Source organism: Telopea speciosissima, chromosome 9, assembly GCF_018873765.1.
Source record: "Telopea speciosissima isolate NSW1024214 ecotype Mountain lineage chromosome 9, Tspe_v1, whole genome shotgun sequence".
NCBI lineage: Eukaryota > Viridiplantae > Streptophyta > Magnoliopsida > Proteales > Proteaceae > Telopea > Telopea speciosissima.
The window spans coordinates 3,438,964-3,455,693 of NC_057924.1; the positions used below are offsets into that span (position 1 = coordinate 3,438,964).

The 16,730-nt window shown below is 37.6% G+C and overlaps 1 protein-coding gene across 2 annotated transcripts; it reads left to right on the forward strand.

The window, feature by feature from the left end:
• The first annotated feature begins 4,629 nt into the window (after positions 1-4,629).
• On the forward strand, positions 4,630-16,300 carry LOC122640598 (transcription initiation factor IIF subunit alpha-like). 2 transcript variants are annotated; one of them, XM_043833820.1, is made up of 10 exons: positions 4,630-4,693; positions 4,853-5,043; positions 5,986-6,141; positions 6,604-6,749; positions 6,996-7,366; positions 9,564-9,679; positions 13,766-13,900; positions 14,229-14,447; positions 14,585-14,794; positions 16,094-16,300. In XM_043833820.1, the coding sequence occupies exons 2-10, from the start codon at positions 4,873-4,875 to the stop codon at positions 16,184-16,186; spliced, it is 1,617 nt and encodes a 538-aa protein (XP_043689755.1). In that variant the 5' UTR covers positions 4,630-4,693; positions 4,853-4,872; the 3' UTR covers positions 16,187-16,300. The 2 variants fall into 2 exon arrangements, with proteins under 2 accessions (XP_043689755.1, XP_043689754.1); XM_043833819.1 differs by lacking the exon at positions 4,630-4,693 and having other exon boundaries at positions 4,802-5,043; positions 14,579-14,794.
• The last annotated feature ends 430 nt before the right edge of the window (positions 16,301-16,730 follow it).

Consider the following 16,730-nt stretch of genomic DNA (forward strand, 5'->3'; position numbering starts at 1 on the left):
ATTTCAGTTGCTTTATCTGGTATGTTTTCTTTGTTATTGTACTGTTATTTCATCTCTGTTGATTTTATTTATTTATTTATTGTTTCTATTACACAATATGAGACTATCTCATCATTCTGTGGTTGGGTTTGCGAACAAATGATTAACCATTGAATGGTCCATTTGTTTCATATGGTACAATTTTAGAGGAGAGCACCTATTCTCTAGGTTGCATATCAGCCTGATTAGGATAAGCAACAGATGCAGTTTTCTTAAAATCTGTGAGTCAACTAGGGGATTGGTCAATCCACTTGGGATCAACATCTCACCCAGTTGCCACAGGCCTTCACTTCTGGGCTGCTTTTCTGACTTGGCAAATCAACGGTGTGGATCAGAAAAATTGACTGCTCCACTCAGAAGATTGCCGGAGTTCACTTGGTATAATGGATAAAGCTGCAAAAATGGGCATACCCCTCCCCCCCCCAAACTGGCAAATGGCTGCAGCTTCTCTCACTAACCAACAATAATTGTGTAACAAATTCAAATAACTTACTAAATATGGTAATTAATTTTGAATTTTGTTTTCAAATTCTTAAGAAAACTTGACAGGTCTAGGGAATCTATTTGAAAATTTCAATAATGGTATTTAAGATTTTTCAAGCTAGTTACACAATCATAGAGAGAAAAGAGTCAATTTCCTTTGTTAAACTAATTTCACTTCCCTTCATTTCCCTTACTTGTAACCAGAAGGAGTCTTCATGAAATGACTCTCTCACTCTGGTCTCTCTCTCTCTCACTACTCTGGTTTCTCTCTTCCCTGCAATTCTTTCGGTCTCACTCTCCCCTCCTGCAATCTCTCTTTTGTCTTTGTTTGGAGAAAATCTTAAGAGACCAAGAATCCCTTGTTTGAGCTTTGAGCAGTTGAAGGACAACCAGAAGCAACTCCATATATGAGCAATACATGCCTGCTGCGCTGCGCAAGCCAAATTGAAGGCCACAATGAAGTGTCCATAACTTCTCGGATCCAAGTTTGTGTTCATTCTGAAAAGTCAGATCTGAGCAGTGTGGCAATGACCTCTTTCTCTTATATCTCATCTTGGTAAAAACCATCAGAGATGAGATGGGATGAGAAACCCACCAACATAACTCAAAATCCAGAGGTTACAGAAAACCTATGATCTGGGTGAAACCCCTCTCTCTCTCTCTTTGATCTCATCTTAAGAATAAACCCTGATGCCCCCTGCCAGATCCATTTTTCTAGGTAATCATTAAAACTTACCATTTTGGTATTGACTTGGCGATCTATTCGGTTGCAGTGCTGATCCACTTGGTTCAGCTGGACACTGCTGAGTTTTAGAACTCTGATCAGATGACTACAATAATCAATTTGGTTGATATTAGGGCATATAACTGTAGCCTGATGTCTCATGTCCTGAATCATGATTAAGCATAAATAAACCACTAAATGAAGTTGAATATGCAATTCTTGCATGTTGTGTACATCAAATAAGCCTGTGAGTTTTTATTTCCAATTACTTCGCTGTTTATATATTTTATAACTACTGTCTTGTACATTTTTATTTTTCTTCTCTTGCCCTTAGCCTTCTGATTTTATCAGGTTAACAGCGCAGATGGGGATTTCATGGACTTTCTGTCATTTGATGAGAAGGGCATGTGCATGGTCACATCTTGTACAGTATGTAGCTTTTGACAAGGTTGTATCCTTCTCGATAATTTTGTAATTGTAGTCCCATTTTTTTTAATCTTATGGTTCCTTTGGCCTTTTGTATTTACAATATCCCCAGTTATAGTGTTTGGAAGGAAGTCTGGCCATGCAGCATTAAAATTCTTTGATACTAAATCTTGGTTTTCTGTAATTTGCTTCTCTATGGCCAATCTCCGAGGTTTCAAATGACTGAAACTTTGGAGTATCGGGTCTCTGGCCTCAAAAGGAATGTCTGGAAATTCCATAGGTAATTGATTTTGTCCGGATAAAAGCAATTAACATCCATCACTGGAAGAAACACTTTATTCAAGTGAAAATAGAAGATATTATTTGACTACAACCTGAATGGTTTGATATGAACCAGATCGGTTGGTTGCCCAGCCAGTCCTGTGGCTTCCCAGTGTCAAACCTAGGGCTGTGTTTAAACTTCAAACCCAGGCAATTTGAGGCTGTGTTTGGTATGCATTCTAGATTGTTTTTCCATCTCTCAGATGAAAAAATCTGGTTGTTTTTATTGTCTGAGAATGCAAAATCGACTTAGAATGCATACCAAACACAACCATATGTTGTGTTTGCCATGCATTCTCAGAATAGGTTCTGGTTCTAGAATGCATTCTGCAATCTGATTCTTCACTATTTTCTCACTTTAGAATGCATTCTATACTCAGAATCTATTTCGAGAATGCTACCAAACAAACTAAAATGCGCTGAGTTGGCTTCCAAGAGTGTATTTTGAACACCTCCCACTCCCAAAAAGACTTGCGAGTTTTACAGTGGAAACTAGTCGATATTCTATTTAAAATCTTTTTTCCTGCTAAATGAGAAAATTTATTGACTTCTAAACATGGTACAGCAAAATTGGGGTGCAAGTGGGTTGGGCTTAGTTTGGGAAATTGATAGATTTTGAACCAAACTGAGCCTCAGCTCGTCTTGTCCTGGTGTTCTTTGGTTCAATGTTGTACCTGGATTTTTGGCTAATTTGCACCCAAGGTTATAGGTATCGCCTTATCGACATCGGTGTCCATATCAATTTCATTTTCCCGATTGGCTGGAATCAGTCTGTAGCTGGCTGTGTCGGGTGTAATTTCAAAAACCCACTTTTTAGACGATACATATGACCGTATCTGTATCATATTAATATTGGATTCTGGTGGTACCTATGTGATACCAATACTTCATATAAAAGAAAAATGGATACCGATACTTAAACTCCTTGTCAACTTGCTCACAAAATGTGAGAGGTTGGGGATGGGATGGGATCGGTTGAATGGCCTGAGCTGAATTTGGGTTTCTGGTTTGGATTGAAAATGTTAAGCATTAAATTTCGCAACTAGACCAGCCATAGGGTTGGGTTAATGTAGTCCTAAAATTTGAGAGCTAAGTTTTAGAATTTTTTTTCTTCTTCAGAATATGGCTGAAGAATTTTCAATTAACGTAATAATTTTTTTGAGAAAGGGTTATCTGAACCTAAGGAGTTTCGTATTCCTACTCATGTAGATATTTTGGGAGAGGCTTCTCTAAAAACGAGCAGGATAAGGGAGCACAACAATGGATTGTGGCAAAATGGTAGTGATCATAGAAGAGTAGCAAGGTCATTTCATGTGAGGAGAGAGATAAACACAGAGGTGTTAGTGTACCTTGTCCTAGTGGTTCAGAGATCAATTTCCCATATATTTTTATTCATTTTTCATGGGGAGAAAAATATTATATAAAAAAATCCTTATATAAGTAAGCGTAGGAAACATCTTGGGTTTAAAAAAACTTTTCCATAATTTTTTAAGTAGATAGTAAAATTTAATTATCTTTACTAGGACTAGGTTTTCTTTCAGCCATGGTGAAAGAGAAAATTTCTTCATTGAAGATGTTTATTGCGCTTGAATGGGTGTTAGGAACGGTGAATGACTTTGGACCTCTAACAAATAGGGAGAGTAATAATGATGGTAGATCCTCTTATTTTATTTTCACCTAGGTAAAGATAAATTTTCGCATCTTCAAAATGTTGATCATTTAGTTACATAATTATTCTTGGTTATGATTATGTAATTTTCCATTTTTGTTTTTATTATAATTTTCCTTCACTTTACTTCTAACAGAATTGAACTTAGTTTAAATTCCTTAAATATTCTCTAACTTCAGCAATAACTTATAATAATTGGAAAATTTTGAAAAAAAAAGAAGCAATAAGAATGCATTATGAGTCTGTAATGTTTTTAGCTACCTAGGATGCATTCCACGAAATAGGGGTATCAAACTATTGGTTCGGTCTGGTTTCAATTGAGGTGAACTAGTGTTCCAGTTGAATTGGGCCAAATTTATGCTGGACCAATAAGGGAAGACTCAGTCTCAGTTATCGGGTTTTTATCGGTTTAAATTGGGTTTGCTCTGACTAAGTTTCGATTTATGTATATGTATAAAAAGTTATGGTAAAAAATGATTTTTGTTTTTTTGTTTTCTGGTTTTCATTTTTTTTTAATTATCAGCTTTGGTCCGTTTTTAATCGATCCAGTGTGGTTCAATTTTCAGCCGATTTCATAAAATCTCAGGAAGCCGATTCGATAGGCAACCAGTTTGGGTTTGTTCACCCGGGTTCGATCTGTTTGACCCAATTCTACATATCCGTTGTCCCCTCTCTCTCTCTCTCTCTCGTGCCACGTGGTAGGACCTTTTAAGGAAGCTGCCTACGTGTTAAGGGCGCGAAGTACTTTCAGTCCCGAATTAACAGAATTCCGGCATTCCATTCAAAGACTCCATCCAGAGATCACCAGATGCGATGCCGGTCACAAAGTAGAGAAACGGTAGCAATGGGAGCCACCATTAGCAACAGCATCTTCCCTTGCATTCAATTCAACGCTAAGTCTTAAAAACCGCTCTCTCTCACACAAATCTTGAACGAAGACTCGCTCAAAAATTATTGAAATCGAAACCTACTCTTCTGCTTCAGACCGTGATATGCTGGGTTAGGGTTTTTTTCTTCTTCTTGTTACTAAGGTACCTTTTATTTTGTTGAATGGTTTTACGTACATTCATTGCGTTTGTTGAATTCGGCAATTTATTCTGAGCCATAACTCTTTCAGTTCCAGGCTCTAGTTTGAATTCATCGACTCTCCTAATTCATATTTTGGTTTTATCTTCATTCTTGATTTCTAGGGTTTTCTACTGGAATAGAGATGTCGTTTGATCTTCTTTTGAAGCCGTCATGCAGCGGTTGTGGTTCAACGACTGATCTTTATGGGAGTAATTGTAAGCACATGACTCTCTGCTTGGCCTGTGGAAAAACAATGGCGGAGAATCGTGGGAAATGTGTCGATTGTGGCGTAACAGTGACACGATTAATTCGGGTATGTTGTCATTGCTCCCCCTATCTATTCTCTTTTTGTCTCGTTCAATGTAAGTGTGTTTACTTGAATTAATTTGCTCCTTTTTGGGTTTTGTACCTGTTATCTCCTCGGTTTTCCAATTTTTGTTGTACTTTGGGACAGCTAACCTAAATTTCTCCTTCCCCCCTCACCTTGTCTTTCCTCACTCTGCTTTGATGTAACATTCCTCCTTCCCAACTTAAGTTTTTTCAAACTAGAACTAGGCAAATTATGTGAGTCAGGAATTCCCCGCCACGAAACTGATATATGTTCGTCGGTTTTATCCTTAATTTGTTTCCTGCTGCCACTTGATCTATTATATATAAAAAATTCTATATACTAAACTTTAGCCATTCCTTTTCTTTAAGAATGTTTCCAAAAAATTATTGTCTGTCAATTCAATTATAAAACTTCCCATTCCTAATAGTCGAAGTGATTATTAATTGGTTCATTTGGTTTGGCACCGTTGTGCCACATAGTCCACCAAATTTCAATTTTATACCGTTCAAGTTTCTCATTTTTTCTGGGTTTAAAAATCCATGCCCAAAGTCAGAGTAGGTTGGAAGTTAACTATGTATATTCTTTTTCTGATTGGAAACAAATATTTATTAGAAGTGAGTTGAAGGATACTTGATCTATACGAACTGAAAAAATGAGTAATCCCTCTGATAAAGAGCAAAGAGCAAAAGAGACCAGAGAAATAATTATAATCCTGCAGCTCCAAAAAATCCTAAATCAAAATCACTTAGAATCAGTAATGCCCCAATTTGACACACACATGTTCTTGTTTGCCTACATGAAATTTTTAGATTTGGGTCTGTTAAATTATTCTAATTAATTACTCCAATCCTTCCGTCTTTATAAATCAACTATTTCACCATTTGGATTTTTTTTAAGCTCAAAGCTGTGTCATTTCTTATGCAGGAGTATAATGTTCGAGCTAGTTCTGCAAGTGATAAAAATTACTTCATAGGTAGATTTGTCTCTGGGGTTCCCAATTTTTCAAAGAAGAAAAATGCCGAGAAATGGTCTTTCCAAAAAGAAGGACTTCAAGGACGCCAAGTTACAGATGCTTTGCGGGTATTTATTTGCATTAGTTGCTAATGATTGTGTTGAACAGACTTTTGGACATAACAAACATTTACGGTTCTGCTGGCATTTCCCACGGTTGGATGAACATTTTCATCCTTTGTGTCTGAAAACACATGGTAGGCAATATGAAATTTTAGAACTTTGCAGCTCCATGGAACATTTTCTCGGGTTGCTCATAAAGTACACGATGTTATCATTTGATACGTGGGAGGATGCAATAGTACATTTTTTTCCAGCATTAAATTTGTTTATTCAACTCTAATGTAGAGCCAGCCACTATTCTGTATAGCTTGCCAGATGTGATTGTGTTTGGCTTTTCTTAGTTTCTTACAATATTCTATGCTAACTAGCGTAAAGAAGCCATGATGGCTCATGTCTTACCAGCTGATATTACATCTATCTATTTCCTGTATCACTCTTTGGTTTCAACATTTGTTATGCATCGCACAGGAGAAGTACAAGAATAAACCTTGGCTTTTGGAGGATGAGACTGGCCAATTTCAGTATCATGGTCAGCTTGAGGGTGCACAATCTGCAACATATTATCTGCTCATGTTGCAAGGAAAGGAGTTCGTTGCTATTCCTGCTGGTTCTTGGTATGCATAACCACTCTGCATTTCCATTTTATGATTGAGTGAACATTATAGTGTGTTATTGTCTTTCCACAGTCTTTGTCTGGGAAAGATTGGGTCTCCGATGCAGATTGAATTTATGCTCATGTCTTTGTGGAATTCTATTCTCTGAATTCTAACATATCGTCGATGATTTAATGATCCAATTTTAATCTTAATGTGATAATGCTCAGCTACAGTAGTAATGGCTATTTGATATTTGATCCTTAGGTACAACTTTAACAAAGTTGCTCAATACAAACAACTTACCTTGGAAGAAGCTGAAGAGAAGATGAAAAATAGGAGGAAAACTGCAGATGGATACCAAAGGTGGATGATGAAAGCAGCAAACAATGGACCTGCTGCCTTTGGTGAAGGGGAAAAATCTGATGACAAGGAAGGTGGTGGGGCTACTGGACGGGGGCGTAGGAAAGCATCTGGTGAGGAGGATGAAGGAAATGTCTCGGACAAGGGAGAGGAGGATGAGGAAGAAGAGGAGGCTAGGAAAAATAGACTTGGACTAAGCAAAAAAGGTGGTGATGATGATGAAGAAGGTCCTAGAGGAGGTGATCTTGATTTGGATGATGATGATATTGAGAAGGGTAAGACTTGCCCCCCTTTTTTTTTTGGGTCTGATACTTCTTAATAAATCAGTTAAGCCTATTGTCTTAAATTCATAAAAAAAAAAAGCAAAGCAAAGAAATGGTTCTGCTTACTGTCTTAGATTCGTGGGTGGGGTGAATAAAAATGAAAAAGGGTTAGGCTAGAACATGTTCGGTCCCATAATGGTAAGTTTGTGCATATTTATTTTCTCTAAATGCATTTTGTGTAATGAAATCCTGTTGGTCATTGTTCACTATTTTGTCAACTCTAATCCCAGCATGTCTTTTATCTGTTCTTCTCCCAAAGTCATATAGGGTTATTCACTTACTTTATATCTACTCCAATCTGAATCATTTCACTCTCTCCTTATGGTGCATTCAGATGTCTTTATTGCACATGTCCATGCTAATTCAAATGGCTCTCTCAACTTGTAATGTATTGTAGCTACTTCCAGATAACCTCTAATATGTTTATTCCTTGTCTTATTGTTTCTAGTCTCATCCCAGCTACACTAATTTTCTTTATATGTTTTTTCTTCAGTACCGAAACAAATCTTGATGTGTGGTAAATTGCACCAATATAATAGTTTGTAGTTGTGAAATTATTCCTGCTTGCTTTTGTGACTAATTTCCATAATCATTGTTCTCTCTCGTAAAACCTTGGATACATTGATAGACTGGTACTGGACTGATGTGAGGAGACATTTTGCCTAATTCTTCTTAATATATCCTTTTTTATCGGCAGCTGCAAAAAAAGTTCTGTATTTGATGCATCTAAAATCATATACATCCCAATACAAAAAGTGAGCCATACAAGAAATTGAATTACACATATGTGGTCATCCACTTTCATTAGTGTAGCAAAGACCACCAATCTACTCCATAATCCCTAAGGTTGGCACTTTTAAAATATTTTGAAACAGATGCATCCTCAGGCAGGAGCTGCCTGATATAATGGCACAACATGAACATACTTCTTTTGTCAAAGAAACTGTCTGGCTTCTTTCTTTCCACGACCCAGCAATAGCATAGGGGTCAGGGGAGCAAGTGACAAAAAAATAAGCTTTTAAGAGGAGCTGAATAAGAGGTCAATAAGAGAAGATATGTGAATAATGAAATAAGTTGAAGCCCATTATACATGTTCATAATTGTGTTATGTTCTTGCATTTGGTATAGCAATTCAAAGAAAATTTTTCTGGTGGTTGAAAAGCCGACCCCATTTAGTTGGGATAAGGTTGAGTTGTTGTTAATATTCTGGTCGTAGAATATCTTGACGAAATTCTTTTTTTTGAACTTTCATGATGAAACCACTGCACTCACCAGTTATTCTCACTTCTCAGGTCCTTGTTTGATGAATGGTCTAGAACCCAGAGTGATTGTCGTACATGTCCATGTGGCTAACGAGGGTGTGGGGGGGGGGGGGGGTTGTATCAGCAGATTTCGGCACTTGCAAAGAATGACGTTTTCCTTGGTGTAGGAAGATGTTATAAATCATGGATTAGAAATATGTTAAATTTAACTTTGAGCTTGTCCTTCCTAGATTCCTTTTGTTATGCAACGGTATTATGGTCAGAGTGCATAAAAATGTTACCAATGTAGGATAAACTCCCTAGTGGAATGGAAACGAGAAGGATCTATCTAAATTTTCTCCCTTCCCATGTTATGGAATGTCTAAACTAGCCCTAATTGAGATTAACATAATTTGGAAAAGTTAAATTCATAAGGTTGGTACTTGGTAGAACACTATTGGGTCTCTATGCCTGTGTTTGTATATCTTCTTGTGTCTTAGTTGGGTATAGTTTTGCGTTCAACATTTCTCTTTTGATGGGTAGTGGATCAGCGGTTAGTAGATGAAGTTGGGTTCTATAACCAGGTCTAGGGTATGAAATTGTCTAGACTTCCCCAGTTTAGAAAGCTGGCATCTTCTATGCTGCCATGGGGAATTTTAGTTTTTTGCTAAATTGTTTGACTAGCATTTTCCATCTCAATCATGGCTTACAAGTTAGAAGTTTTTTTTTTTTCCATAGATTTATTGTTCTACTGTCTCTTGAAACCTGCCGTTCAGATTTTTGAAAATTGTTTGACTCACATTTTCATATTTACTTTGGAATTATATGAAGAAAGATATTTGCTCGGATATAAATTTTCAGGGCAATACTTGATAGCTTGTTTCTCGTTTTCATGTTAACCTTCCCAGGTGATGATTGGGAACATGAAGAAATATTCACTGATGATGATGAGGCTGTGGGTAACGATCCTGAGGAAAGGGAAGATTTGGCTCCTGAAGTTCCTGCTCCTCCAGAAATCAAACAGGTAACTGGTTGAATTTTTCCCCCCTCTAATTGATACAAGGAGAGAACTTAGGAAGGGGAAGTATTCGAACAGTATTGAAACAATACCAGAAACAAATAACCAGAACTAACAATGTAGAAGAAGAAGAGAGGAAGAAGGGAGAGAAAAGACTGCCGCAAGGTAGAGTAACAGTCCATAACCTGCGGCAGTCCTCTCCTCATTGTATATATAGGTAACCAATTACAATACCACAAGGACTAGAAGAATTTTCAGTCATTTCTGTACTAGAAGACTAATTAACCTCAACAATATCAACTAGAAACAACTTAAACTAAAACTGATTACCACAGGGTCTGAAAATAATACCCTTGTTGTATCACATACATATTCATATCTTAACACTCCCCCTCAAGCTGGAGCATATAAATCACCCATACCCAGTTTGGAACAACCCTTCCAGAAGGCAGGACTAAACTAAGGCTTGGTAAACATATCACACAATTGATTTGCAGAAGAAACAGAAGGAGAATCAATCAACTTCTTCATTACTACATTCCTCACAAATTGACAATCAACATCAATGTGTTTGGTCCTTTCATGAAACACCGGGTTCTTGGCAATATAGTAAGCAACTTGATTATCACAGAACATCTTCGTTGGTTTAGTAATCGGAAACCTCAATTCTTTAAGCAAAGATTTCACCCGCATCAACTCGGCTGCAGTATGAGCCACAACCCTATACTCGGCCTAAATACTAGATCTAGCCACAATCGTTTGCTTCTTGCTTCTCCATGTGACAATATTACCAACAATGAACATGCAGTAACCTATAGTAGATTTTCTATCACCATCATCACCAGTCCAGTCTGCATCAAAATATACAGCCAAATCGATATGCTGATGAGGTTGGTAAATGAGTCCCTTTCATGGAGCACCCTTGAGATACCTTACGATTCGCTATGCTGCCTCCCATTATGTCTTCTTAGGTGACTCCATAAATGACTAATTACTCCCAAAGAACAAAAGATATGTCAGGTCTAGTAGCAATAAGGTAAATAATTTTCCCTACTAATCTCCGGTACCAGTGCTTGTCATCAATTTCCCACTATCATTTGTCCCAAACTTCTGGTGTGGATCCATAGGAGTATTAACTGGTTTAGAAGCAAGCATAGCAGTCTCAGACAAAAGGTTTAATACATATTTTCTATGTTACAGACTAATTATTTTCTTACTTTGAAGCACTTTAATACCAAAAACTATCTGAGAGACTAATGATGTCCAAATAATTCAAATAAAGTTGTTGACCAGATTGAAAATACCAGGGAGAATCGATTTAGCCAATCAAACCCATGAAACAGTGTACCACCTTGATAGAAAAACAATAACTTGATGGAGTTTGATTCTCGCAGACAAATAACTCCATGAAAACTATTTTTCAGGAAATATTCTTCATGTAGACAGTATAACTGAAGAACACACTAGTTTTAATGTGCAAGGGAGTTGTATTACGGTAAGTTGAGGTGAGTAGTTATGAGAGAGTGGTGTGAGTAGTTTATTAGTTATAAGAGATGTAGTTAATTAGTGGATAAGTAGAGAAATTATAGGAGTAATGGTTGGTTCCTTAACTATTTGTACGTGTATTTAAGGATCACAAGAGAATAAATGGAAGTAGACTTTGATGGTGTTGAATCCTAAATTATCTCTTGATGTTGAGAAGAGGTTGGCTACCTCCCAATAAGCCAGATGCCCTTGCTTCGTCCGTAAAGCAAATCCCTATTTTATCTCTCTCTCTCTCTCTCTCTCTTCCTATAATTTCTCTTTTTTTTTTTTTTTCCTTCGTATTTTCTCTTTAGATTATCCGTGCATATAACAACTTGGTATTAGAGTCAGACATGGCGGAGGAGCAAAGAATTAGTAGGTTGGAGGCAAAGGTGGCATCCCTTGTCATCGGACAGGATAAACTATGGGCGATGCTCGCTCGCCTTGAGTAGTTAGTAGCCGGTTTCAACAGTCAAATGAGTCTACTTGGGCCGGACATTCCATTCCAGTGCTTACCAAATTGGACAAGCTTGAACTTCCCCATTCCAATGGCATTAATGATGAACCAGAATCTCTTCCTACAGATGCGTGAAGTGGTGGCTCACTTGTAGCACCGGCATTTAAGAAGGCCCTTATTGAAGCTCCTACAAATGTTGTTTTTGGGATTTCAAGACTTGGTGGATTGTCAACATTATTGGCATGGAAGGTGAGGGTGAGTTCATGTATTTCCGCCATCCTAGTGCACATGTGTTTTTTCGAGAATAATTCCAAGGAGAAGAGATAACTTTCGCATATGATCTAGGCCGTTTGACCTTGAGGACAGGGACAACACTTCTAAGAGGGAACGGATGCTACATGTTAATTAATTTGAATTTATATTTGAATATTTTAATTTGTAAGGGAGTTGTATTGGGGTAATAGTTATGAGAGAGTGGTGTGAGTAGTTATAGCTTATAAGAGATGTAATTAATTAGTGGATAAGTAGAGAAATTATAGGAGTAGTGGTTAGGTCCTTAACTATTTGTACGTGTATTTAAGGGTCACAAGAAAATGAATGGAAGTAGACTTTGATGGTGTTGAATCCTAAATTATCTCTTGATATTATCTTGAGAAGAGGTCGGCTACCTCCCAACAAACCAGACGCCCTTGCTTCGTTCGTAAAGCAAATCCCTATTTTCTCTCTCTCTCTCTCTCTTTCTATTATTTCTCTTTTTTTTTCCCCCTTATTTTCTCGTTAGATTATCTGTGCACATAGCAATATGACTTGAGAATTGTACCCAAGCCTTGATCAGCATCCCACTAACCCACCTAACTTCGGATTTTTATCTTCTCAAGTTCATTTATCTGAGTCTCACATAGTATTGAGCAGCAAAGCCACCCTTCATTCATAATAAAAGCCGTATGCCTTAATGGCTGGTTACTAAGTATCTATAAACTCTCCATATATGACTCATAGCATGACTAGAAATAGCCTAAACTAACTATTAATCAAACTGGCTACTTAATTGACCAATAAAAGACTTAAAACAACTCCTAAACTAACCCAAGAACCTCCAGCTGTGTTTGGAGTCCGAAACCAATTAGGACTTGACATAATGAAAGAAAATCAACTCATAATAGGACTGGACTTATAGATTCCTAATCCATCCTGAACTAGGACGCATAAACATAATCAAAATAGGAAAAGAAACTGAAAATAGAAACTCTACTTAAGAACTCCATGGTAGAGTAGAAATAGGATCCCGGTGAAACTAAGATTCCTAGAGAATTAGGAATTCTGAAATTCTGGAAACCACAAGTGGTTCTTCTTCTCTTAGCCCTGCTGCTAGTGCCCAAATACTGCATTCTTCTTTTTGGGATGGATAACAAACTTAATCCCACCCCCCCCAAAAAAAAAAAAAAAAGAGAAAAAAAAAAGAAGGAAATAGTTCTAGTAGTACAACAAAAGGACTAAGATCAGGGAAGCCTGGAGCCAAGATATATATCTCTCTGGAAATGAGACTTTCAGAGTAAATGCTCATTATAAGATCTGCCCTGTTAATCATTCTTATATAATCTATCAAAAAAGATGAAAAATAGTTTCTGGTTTGGAGTAAAATATATGGTGCCACTAGTCCTCATGGTCTGCTGGTATGCTTGTGTTTCCAAGAATACTAGTCTCCCAAAATTGCTATGGATATATGATATACTATGCTGCTTGGAGGTTGCCAAGAAAGCTACTGCATAATAGACCCCTCCCCCTTTCAACATAGTAAAAGAATCTTAGCAGTCCTGACAGGGTCTCTCATTCAGCACAGTCCCCCCCCCCCCCTTCTTGTTTAAGTTATGATGTGTAATTGGGGTACTCTAGCTCTTTTTTGTATTGAGAGTAGTGAAGGATTACTTTTTCCTTAAAAATTTGCTGTTTTCTGTGTAGTGATCTCATATCTGTCTTGTTATTGATGCTACTAATCTTCAATCTTTTCATATTGCAGAGTGATTCTTGAAATTCTCATTATTAGAGGATTTGCTGACATTTGCAAGAATGGAATTTATGCAATAGTTTATTTTCTTGACGCATGTTTACAGGATGAAGAGGATGAGGATGAAGCTAGTGAAGAGGAGGGAGGTCTGAGCAAATCAGGAAAGGAGCTACAGAAGCTGCTTGGGCGAACCAATGGGATGAATGAATCAGAAGGTGAAGATGATGACGATGATGATGATGTAAGTTCACATGATATTTGTCAAGCCTATGATGTAATACTAGAACATCTTCATGGATGCTTTCTGAGCATAATGTGAGAGCTGTGTGTCTGCTTCCATGAGGCGTATGTAAATAGCAGTGTGGTGGCACCCTGGAATATCCTCTGTTAATTGTTTTTCAGCTCTACTACGTAAAAAATCACCTATCAGGGGGAGAAAAATTTTTAGGAGTCACTGCACTTAGTCCTTATCTCAGGGAGGCTTATAAACACTCCATTTTCCCAAATCTCTGAAAATTCATTCTCACTGCCAGGATTCTCAATGGTAATCTTTATTTTTCCTTGCACAGATGGAAGATGACATTGGCCTTTCCCCTGTACTGGCTCCAAAACAGAAGGATGCACCGAAAGAGGAACCAGCTGAGATCAGCCCCTCAAAAACAGGAACATCAGGTTCTGCACGAGGAACCCCTTCTGCATCAAAGTCATCAAAGTCAAAAAGGAAATCAGGTGGGGATGATGCAAAGGTTGCTAATGGAGCACCTGCTAAGAAAGGGAGATTTGATAATGTAAGTCACACTTCCTTTGGGATGGCTAGACTCAAAATGTTCAGGGATGAACCCACTTTGTTATCTTTACCCAGATGATCTTCCCTATAGTGCTTGCCATTACTCTCCTGACTGTAGATATTCTTCTTTTGGCTCAGGAATCAAAACCATCTGTTAAGGATGAGCCGCTGTCCACTCCCAAGAGTAGTGCACTTCCTAAAGGTTCAGCATCATCTTCTAAGGTTGGACCAACACCATCGACTGGCCCTGTTACTGAGGATGAAATCAGGGCTGTATTGCTGCAAATGGCACCAGTTACTACACAGGATCTTGTTGCTAACTTTAAAGCAAGACTAAAATCTAAGGAGGTATGCCATTGCCTTTCTGTCTTGATATTCATCTGGGGTTTCTTTTCTACATGAATATTATACCTGTGGAGCAGATTCAACATTGCCATAGTTGTAAATATCTTCGCCCCAATGGAAGACTTATTGGAAAGACGTTATTATCTGCATTATTGATTCATTCCATGCGAATAAATATTTTAACATCAAACTCCCACACTGAGTTTTGTTGGAAAGTTTTTTGAGATTTCGATTGCAGTTCAACTGGTGATGTGATTTGAGTTTCTCCATCTGATGCAGTGTGATCTACTATTTTGTCCTTTCTTTCAACATTGGGATCAGTCTTCCGCTATCCATTTCTTATGGCTTGTTATCAAAATTTGTACCTTGACTTATAAGGCTGATTTTCCAAATTGTTGTTCCTGTTGGAGGAGTGTTATTTGTCATTAAACTCCTTGTTTTTTATCAGTTTGTTGTCAGTTTGATGCCTTATCATTTTATTCCCAATGTCAGACTGGTATAAAGATTGAATTACTTTTTTTTTACGATGTCAATCTGAAAATGTGAGGACCTTCAAATATGATGAATATACGCATGAATCATAGTAGCATACTATCAGAGTGTCAGTGGTATATTAATTCAGGGAACTTTTCAATATTTTCTCCAATGGATGGGATGTTTTATATGGATGAACAGGAGTGATGGTCATGAGCCAAAAAGCCTGTAAGATCTTTAGTAAATACCCAGGAAATGTGCCCACATTGTGGCTCAAGGCTGCTGAAGCCCGAGCTAACAATAAAGCTGAGGTCCATATCTTTGGTTGTGAGCCCATGACCTGAGGACCCTGAGGCATTTATCTAAGTAACCCTTTTCAGCCTTCTTCGTAACTAAGGGTATGGCAAGCTTGGAATGAAATTAGTGTATGTCCTTGGCAGAGAAAAGTTGATATTATGAATATGTGCACTGTAAGAATACAAGAAAAATTAAATGTATTCTCGTAATTCATATCATGCTTCACATATTTGGCAAGTTTGTTTGTGTCATTCTTCTTGCACTAGGAGAAAAAGAAAGATTATTTAAAAAAGAAAAAACCTTGACAGAGATAAACTTCATGCTTTCAATGTTTGAGGTTCAACTACCCTGGATACAATGAAAACACTTCTATTTTAATGGATGAAAATTTGGAAAATTTTATAATCCGACAAATGCATTAACATCATTTTTAATTCATTCAATTTGAATTGGTATTTTGTCCATCACGATTATTCCAAAGTTCTTTGTGTTCTAACCTTTTTATCTATTTAAACTCATTCATTTTTGCAGGACAAGACAGCTTTTGCAGAAATCCTGAGGCGAATTTCTAAGATACAGAAGACGAATGGGCCCAACAACTATGTTGTGTTGAGAGAGAAATGATAACTGCGCGACACTTGAGCATTTCTGATGGGCTTAACCCTGCTGCTTTTGCTTTGGTAGCATATGACTCCACATTATAGGTGGAGTCACCTAGTTGGGTATTGCCGTGTTGTCACCTAGTTGGGTATTGCCGTGTTTTCTGCCAGGCAGGAACCCTGAGTCACTCTGCGGAAGGGTTGTCCATAGGCTATACTTTATTCTGGTGGATCATAAGCACGGTATTCTCCAGTTTGTCTTATTTTTGTGTTCTTTGCCATTGTAATATGTGCTTGCAAGCTATTTTTATTTTCTGCTAACACGATTTCCTTGTCTGAGGGACGACATTGCCATGTCCTTCATGTGGTCAGAATAGTAACCTTTAAGCATTATGTACTGAAAACAGGTCACAAAATATATCCATCAATTGGCTTTTTTTCCTTGTTAGGCCATAAATAACGGAGAGAATCATGTTACTGGTACTGAGGTGATGGAAAAATGTAATTCTGCAAGTCATTGATGCACACTTATAGTTGGCAATGAAAGAACATGCTCGTGGTTCCTTAGG